At 40.4% G+C, this 7,885-nt stretch overlaps 1 protein-coding gene across 3 annotated transcripts; it reads right to left on the minus strand.

Annotated features, from left to right (window-relative positions):
- Positions 1–1,265: 1,265 nt before the first annotated feature.
- LOC138411950 (ubiquitin carboxyl-terminal hydrolase 37-like) lies at positions 1,266–7,431 on the minus strand. 3 transcript variants are annotated; one of them, XM_069533731.1, is made up of 15 exons: positions 6,820–7,431; positions 5,239–6,037; positions 5,080–5,138; positions 4,428–4,605; positions 4,269–4,327; positions 4,067–4,132; positions 3,756–3,887; positions 3,537–3,660; positions 3,294–3,442; positions 3,110–3,209; positions 2,746–2,822; positions 2,133–2,241; positions 1,961–2,021; positions 1,483–1,640; positions 1,266–1,395 (listed from the first exon to the last, which is right to left on the minus strand). In XM_069533731.1, the coding sequence occupies exons 1-15, from the start codon at positions 6,879–6,881 to the stop codon at positions 1,390–1,392; spliced, it is 2,139 nt and encodes a 712-aa protein (XP_069389832.1). In that variant the 5' UTR covers positions 6,882–7,431; the 3' UTR covers positions 1,266–1,389. The 3 variants fall into 3 exon arrangements, with proteins under 3 accessions (XP_069389832.1, XP_069389831.1, XP_069389834.1); XM_069533730.1 differs by having other exon boundaries at positions 4,428–4,608; XM_069533733.1 differs by lacking the exons at positions 4,428–4,605; positions 5,080–5,138 and having other exon boundaries at positions 6,820–7,429.
- Between the last annotated feature and the right edge of the window lie 454 nt (positions 7,432–7,885).

Below are 7,885 nucleotides of genomic sequence, written 5' to 3' on the forward strand. Positions count from 1 at the left end.
AAATGTACGTTGATCTAGGCTTCATTATAGAGTCCAAATAATACTGGCTCAGACAAATTGTTCAAAACCTTCTGAACACCAGGTGTGTGTGTTCCCCAGCCGTATAATTTTTCTTTATGTTTCCGCGGAATAAGAAAAGGATATGAGGATTAAGGACAGAGCAGCTGTAAAACTGTAATAAAAGTCACTCTAAAGCAGTCCCCACTACCTGAGAGAGTGTAGCTAGTTTGTGGAGAACGGGCCTATCGTTGTATGCCATATGTAGAGTTGCATGGTGTCTGTTATTCAGCGTATCTAATTCCCTTGATCGGAGAGGTAGAATCCGCAGAAATAGCCTTGCTGTATCCTCCACTACACAGACACAGAAGGGAAATTACACCAGCTCAAGAAGTAGCCAGCTTCCTGTTTCCTTGGTATGGTATAAATACATCCCAGCAGGAACTTAAGTCTCTATCTAAAGTCTTAGAGAGACATCTTAATGTCTCATGTAGAGCTGAACTGGCTGAAAATAAAGAGTTGCAGGAAGTCAAAACAGTGGCCTTACAGAACCGCATGGCACTTGATCTCCTGTTGGGGAAAATTTGTTTCAAAGAAGATTTCTGTCATTTTAGGTTGTTCTTCTCACACTGATGTATGTTCAAGTGCTCTTTTTTTTTAGTAAGTTTGGTTTTCGTTATTTAATGCTATAAGAAAAGGAGTGAAAACATTATTGATGATTGAAGAGTACTTGATACCTCAGCTCCATCCCCCTGATCCCCCCCCCCTGTCCAGACTCTGACACCAAATGATATTTTGACTTCATTTCTGGATAGTGGAAGGAAGCAGAGATGTGTCTTCCATCTTTATTTACAATTTATGCTTTGACCACAGCAACTGAGAGTAAGTGCATATCCACTTGTGTTGTAGTCAAATAGGACAAGTGGTATTTAATGTAACACATTTGGCCGGTTCAAGTCCAGCATGGACGGAAGTTGGAGAGGTGCCAGTTCACTTCCTGGGCACTGCCTAGGTGCCCTTGTGCAAGGCATCGAACCCCCCAATTGCTCCCCGGGTGCCTTCATGGCTGCCCACTGTTCGTGTGTGGTCACTGTGTGGATTGTGTTCCGTGTGTTCCGTGTGTGCTCCGTTCACACGGATGGGTTAAATACAGAGGTCAAATTTCCCCATGTTTGCATGTTGCATGCTGGCTGTGGGACCATAAAGAGGAATCTTAATATGCAACATCTCAGATATTTCCTAGAGACACAGAGAAAGTCGTCATCGTATTGACTTAGTCAAATATTTATTTGAAGATACACAATTCAATGGGCTGTTCTTGTGAGTTTCTATGACTCCTACACGGTGAATCTTCAAATACTGCAGTCGCTGAGGCTGATGCTTCCAATATTATCATTCCTATGTTTGAGAAAAAGAGAAAAACTACGTCAGTGTACAATACAATCAGGTAAATTCATAGTGTTGGACTCAGTGTCGTAAACTTACCTGTCTTTTGTAGAAAAGGATGTAAGCATCTTTTTTATATTGGTTACACGTAGACTGCCCAGTTGTACGTTTGACATAATTGTCATTGTACATGACCCATTGGTCAGTGGGATCATCTTGAGCTGCATCACGCTTGACCCCTGCACTAACGTAGTGTCCTAAAAGGAGACAAATCACTGTTACAGAAGGTTCTCTGATGTGTGGAGGTTATGAAAGGTAACAATTTTGTGACCGGGACCGTAACATCAAGACAAACATTTGCATTCTTTTACTGAGAGAGGAGAATTGTTACGTAGCACTCAACTGGGCAGTTCCAGGAAAAATGACAGATGTAAAAAAACACAGCAACTTCATTCAAATATCCTAATTTACAATAACAAAGAACTGAAAATACAACCATCTATCTTTAATATGCCTGAGGACCTGATAGAGGACTACAGAATGCGACAGTGTGACATTCACTGTGTGATTAACTTACCTGAGTTTCCATTGGATCCAATGTGGTTGACCACACTCACGAGACTGTACTGGCCCTGACCCTGAGAAGGCAGTGGGTAACAACTGTTAGTGAAAGTCCCTCACATAAAACCCCAGTACACATTTACCAAATGTTGACTTTTTACTTGGAGTAAGGTGAGTTATTTTCTTACCTGGGTGGACGAGATAATCAGCTCCCTGGAAATATTGATCGGGTCAATAAGTTTCTTCAGGGTATAAAACGGAGTGAAGCAAAAACGCTTCACGTGCAGGATCAAAATTCTGCAGACAAGAAATAGAAGAAAGATTAATTAATATTTTGGATACAATTACTCAAAACCGGTGATCGCTAAATTAACTGTTAGATTTCACATTAAACATCAAAAGGTGTTTAGTTTGTAAAAAACATGACGGCCTCCGTAGAGAGGAAACCCTCGATGTAAAGAAAACTACAATTCATACAATTTAGATGAAATGAACAAGTGAAAACATCATGAGGATTATTCTACATTAAATTTCTGCCAGTAGTTCCCTCTCACCTAAATCTTACACACTGGACCTTTATAGTAAAATCGGTTGGAAACTACATACCATGAAACTAAAAGTAATCAATACTTGATTTTTATTGTGATGGAAACCAAATAAGTGAGAGTCTGAGGATGACATTTACACATTGTGAGGAAATGATTGTCCCTATCCTGTGAAAAATGTCAAGTAAACCTGATGTGTGAATAAGGACTAAAGTATCTGTTGTGGTCTAACTGTGGTGGATGTGATGCCACTTACCTGGGCAGGGTATCAAAGCTGTAGCACTGGGTGGAGTTTGCGCCACCACAGACACACTTGCATTCAAACTCTGTCTTCTGAAAAACAAAACACAGATGATATGTTATCAGTGATATACGGTGTGTGTGTGTGTGTGTGTGTCGGAGAGACAGAGTGTGAATTAAAACTGAAAAGACGAACAAGGTCTAAACATTTTAATGTGTCTCGTTCACACCTACCAAAGTCTCAAATGATGATATGCACAAATGGAGAGTACTATGATGAACTTTGTTTGTGTGTGTGTGTGTGTGTGTGTGTGTGTGTGTGTGTGTGTGTGTGTGTGTTGATGGGATGACAGGACTGGACAGGGACAGATGTGACTCACCAGCAGGTAATGATCAAGCATCTCTTTTACTGATTCTTGAGGTACCAGGTTCAGAGACAGGTTGTTGAAGACTTCCTCATTTATAGATCCCTGTCCACATCTGCAATATAAAACAATGTGCATGAAATTACAGACGCAATAAACAAGAATATAATAAATGTGTTTTTTCTTCATGGGGATTTACTTCTTGCAAGCCCGGGTGTTCGTCATCTTGAACATCAGGTGCTTCTGGATGGGGCATATGTAGAGGTCTGCCATACCAGGCCGTCCTGTAATCACAGGGTGCAACCTTTCGACGTAATCCAGAAAGGTCGTCAGAAGTTCATGAGCATCCTGCAGAAGGGAAGACGCAGAGGGTTTAATGCACAGAGGAAAAACTATCAAGACGAAAAAGAAACAAGACAAACCTTCAAACTAGCCAACACACCTTCTGCCCCATGTCCAAGAATTCTGCACACCTCTTGCCCACTTCCATTTTGAAGGCAAAGAGGGCCTGGAGTTTGTTGCCTTTATTAGGGGAACGGTGACACCTCACTATGTCCATGAATGCTCTGTAGAGGGTGAGAAAGAAATAGGAAACCTCTGTTATCACCACTGACAAAAACACACGCATCAGATTTGTGTGTGTTTGTGGTGTGTTGTGTACCTGAGAAATTCAGCTCCGGGGGCCAACTCCCACATGTCTTTCTGAACCCTGATGTCTCCGATGAACTCTGTCAGAGTGAGCAGACTCTGGAGGATGGAGTTCATGTAGCAGATTTGACTGGGGTTTGGAAACCTGTCAAGGATGAAGGTGTTTGACAAAATAAGTTGAATTTACAAAACTCCCATAACAAGTGAAAACATCAAGTGCTGAGGTTTTTCTACAATTGAAGCTCGAGAACGTAATCAAACAGCCGGTGATCGATGATCAGCTGAGTTTATTTCTTGTGTGTGTGTTTATGCAGATTTACTCACCCAAGATTTTCCTCACAGTCCAAATCATTGATGCTGTCAGAGGGGGGACTCCGAGCAAAGACATGACTGGTAAGAGGAAGACACAAACACACATGTCAGTAAACATGACAGACATGAGTGTAGCATGTAAGACTCAGCTTGTACAGAGATATCTGACAATCCTTTTTTGTGGGAGTGGTGGCAGACGAAGTCTTTCACTTACCTCTTGAATGAAACACAGCTTCGTCCTTTGTCAACTGTTTCTGGAAGAGTTTTGTTCTCCTGTAGAGTAAAAACAAATTTCATGCATTTGAATTGTCCAAGATTATAAAAGAATATATATCTTGTTAACTTTTAAAATTTATTCAGTGTGAAACCTTACCACTGGTTGACTGAAGAGTGGTTGAAGCCTAGATGTCTGTCTGATCCGCTGGTCAGTAACAGACTTGATGGTTGAGGTAACGTCTTTTCTGACGTCCTCTTTCCGTCCACTCTTACGTAGGTGTTTATTTCTCACTGCTTCTCTTATTGTAGCTGCTGGAACAGTTGTGGAGTCATCTCTGCTGACAGACACAAACACACCTGCTGATTATTCTTATTCTACTGTGAACAAAGTTCTTTCTGTTGATAAAATCTCTTTTTAAAAGGACAAATCAAGTATTATTTTATACGTCTTGTGACACTTGTAGGCAAAGCCTGATTATGTCGAATTGGAAGCACACAAAAAAACACCATGCCATACAACCTTATTGAAAGATGTGACATCACAAGAATAAAATGTACTTCAAATAAAAATGTAAATTAAAAATATTTTTCCCCAAAAATAATTTAAACAAAAAAACTAAATGATTTCATTCATTAATCTTAAAAAATCTCCCTCTGTGGAAATGTACATGTTTTCTTTGTTACTCTGACCTTTTATAGACTGTTTTACTTAGGTTAACCCGTAAATGTTCATGTGAGACTCAGCTTGCACAGAGATATCTGACAATCTTTTTTTGTGGTAGTGATGGCAGGCGGAGTCTTTCACTTACTTCTTTTGTGAGGCGAAGCTTCGTCCTTCATCAACTGTTCTTGGAAGAGTTTTGTTCTCCTGTAGAGTAAAAACAAATTTCATGCATTTGAATTGTCCAAGATTATAAAAGAATATATATCTTGTTAACTTCTAAAATCTATTCAATGTGAAACCTTACCACTGGTTTACTGAAGAGTCGTTCATGCCTAGATGTCTGTCTGATCGGCTTGTGAGAGACAGACTTGATGGTTGATGGACCGTCTTTTCTGACGTCCTCTTTTGGTCTCTTCTTAAGCTTTTTAGTCTTTCCAGTACGGAGAGGTTCATGCATGGATGTCTGTCTGATCGGCTTGTGAGTGACAGACTTGATGGTTGATGGACCGTCTTTTCTGACGTCCTCTTTTGGTCTCTTCTTTACTAGCTTTTTAGTATTTCCAGTACGGAGAGGTTCATGCATGGATGTCTGTCTGATCGGCTTGTGAGTGACAGACTTGATGGCTGAGAGACCGTCTTTTCTGACGTCCTCTTTCGGTCTCTTCTTAAACAGCTTTTTAGTTTTTTCGATGAAGCGTTCATGCCAAGTAGTCTGTCTGATTGCCTGGTCAGGGACAGTCTTGGTGGCTGAGGGACCGTCTTTTCTGACGTCCTCTTTCGGTCTCCTCTTAAATAGCTTTTTAGTTTTTTCAATGAAGCGTTCATGCCAAGTAGTCTGTTTGATCGGCTGGTCAGTGACAGTCTTGATGGTAGAGGGATTGTCTTTTCGGACGTCCTCTTTCGGTCTCTTCTTATGTAACTTTTTACTTTTTACACTAAAGAGAGGTTCATGCCGAGATGTCTGTCTGATCAGCTGGTCAGTGACAGTCTTTATGGCTGAGGGATCGTCTTTTCTGACGTCCTCTTTCTGTCCACTCTTACGTAGGTGGTTGTTTCTCACTGCTTCTCTTGTTGTAGCTGCTGGAACTGTTGTGGAGTCATCTCTGCGGACAGACACAAACACACCTGCTGATTATTCTTATTCTACTATAAACAAAGTTCTGGTTGTTGATAAAAGGACAAATCAACTCAAACCAGACCTTATTCTCACAGAGTGAAAGCAGTCGCAATTTGGTCTCAAAGCTTGAGTTTACGCAACCTCCAATTTTTAACGATAACAATACACCATAATCTAGCACAGATGTGATGAGCGCTACTTTCGTTTTTTTCATTGACAACCTGCTTGTTCCCCATTCTGACTCTGTTAGACATATCATTACATTTATTACAGGAGATTACTTCCCCTTCTCACTAAGAAGGCGGCACAGGTTCTGGTCCAGGCTCTGGTCATCTCACGCCTAGACTACTGCAACTCCCTTCTGGCTGGTCCACCCGCTAGAGCTATCTGACCTCTGCAACTCACCCATAACTCAGCAGCTCTACTGGTCTTTAACCTACCTAAGTTCACTCACACTACTCTGCTCCTCAGCTCCAATAAGCCACACTATGGTTGACACCACAGGTACAACATTTACAACATCTTCCGCACATCTAGCACATCTAGCACATCTAGCACATCTTCTTCTCCCCTTATCTCCCACATTTCTGCTGTATGACCAAATCTTTGACAATTATAGAACCTCATTGGCTTGGGAATATACTCTTTGACACTACAGCATAGAAAGCCAACAGTCATCTTTTTTGGGAGTACTTCCTCTTCAAACTCAAGCACTATTGTTCAGGTTTTTCTATTTTCTATGTCAGTGTAATGTTATTTTGTTCTTACCCTCTAGGTTTCCAACTTCTGATCCTGAAAAGATTAGCGATGCTTAAAAAAAAAGATTTCATGGTTAAATATTGATCGAGTGCGCTGAATATTTATCTGGCAACCAAAGTGTTGCACTACTGCCTTGTATTTCACGTGTTGTCTTCGTTTGGTTGATTGTCGGGTGGCAATCAACGTAAAGTGTGTCGAGTTTATCGTTCTATTTCTTTGTGGCAAACATTGATAATATGCATTTCTGCATTCCTTTGTTCTTTCATCAGTCCTTTGGTGGGTAGCCATTGCTCCCAGTTCATAAAGACAATATCATAGGCAGCATAGTCTTCAGTTCAAAGGCAACAAGTAGATCACCCTATAGTTCAGTGTATTTCTGTATGATAGAAAGTCAGACTGGGCTTCATAGTCTTACAACACTGTATGCTGTCACCTTTTGGTTATATATCAGCCATTTGGATTTAAACTTATACCCATAGACTGTATTCAAAAGATGGACCGCCACCTGGTGTCTGGCTAAAGCAGAGGTCATAAATCTGTCCTGGTTCATGTTAGTGGATGGGGCACGGACCAAAACAATCAAAATACACATCAAATAAATTTGTTTCAAAGAAGATTTCTGTCATTTTAGGTTGTTCTTGTTCAAGTGCTCTTTTATTTTAGTAAGTTTGGTTTTTGTTATTTAATGCTATAAGAAAAGGAGAGAAAACATTATTGATGATTGAAGGGTACTTGATACCTCAGCTCTATCCGCCTGATCCCCCCCCTGTCCAGACTCTGGCACCAAATGATATTTTGACTTCATTTCTGGATAGTGGAAGCAGAGATGCGTCGTCCATCTTTATTTACAATTTATGCTTTGACCACAGCAACTGAGAGTAAGTGCAAATCCACTTGTGATGTAGTCAAATAGGACAAGTGGTATTTAATGTAACATATGCAACATCTGAGATATTTTCTAGAGACACAGAGAAAGTAGTCATCATATTGAGTTAGTTAGATATTTTTTAGAGAAAGAGAGAAAGTAGTCATCATATTGAGTGACTAAGATATTTTTAGAAGATACACACTACAT

This window comes from Paralichthys olivaceus, chromosome 10 (genome assembly GCF_024713975.1).
Source record: "Paralichthys olivaceus isolate ysfri-2021 chromosome 10, ASM2471397v2, whole genome shotgun sequence".
In the NCBI taxonomy this organism is placed as follows: Eukaryota; Metazoa; Chordata; class Actinopteri; order Pleuronectiformes; family Paralichthyidae; genus Paralichthys; species Paralichthys olivaceus.

What these genes read in the sequence shown, in the direction of transcription:
- LOC138411950 (XM_069533730.1), bottom strand. Translation starts at nt 6,881, where the DNA reads ATGAAATCTTTTTTTTTAAGCATCGCTAATCTTTTCAGGATCAGAAGT. An exon ending in CCCGGAGCTGAATTTCTCAG is followed by an intron (nt 3,661 to 3,755) that starts GTACACAACACA and finishes CACCCTCTACAG; the next exon opens with AGCATTCATGGACATAGTGA. An exon ending in TGCTTGATCATTACCTGCTG is followed by an intron (nt 2,823 to 3,109) that starts GTGAGTCACATC and finishes TTTGTTTTTCAG; the next exon opens with AAGACAGAGTTTGAATGCAA.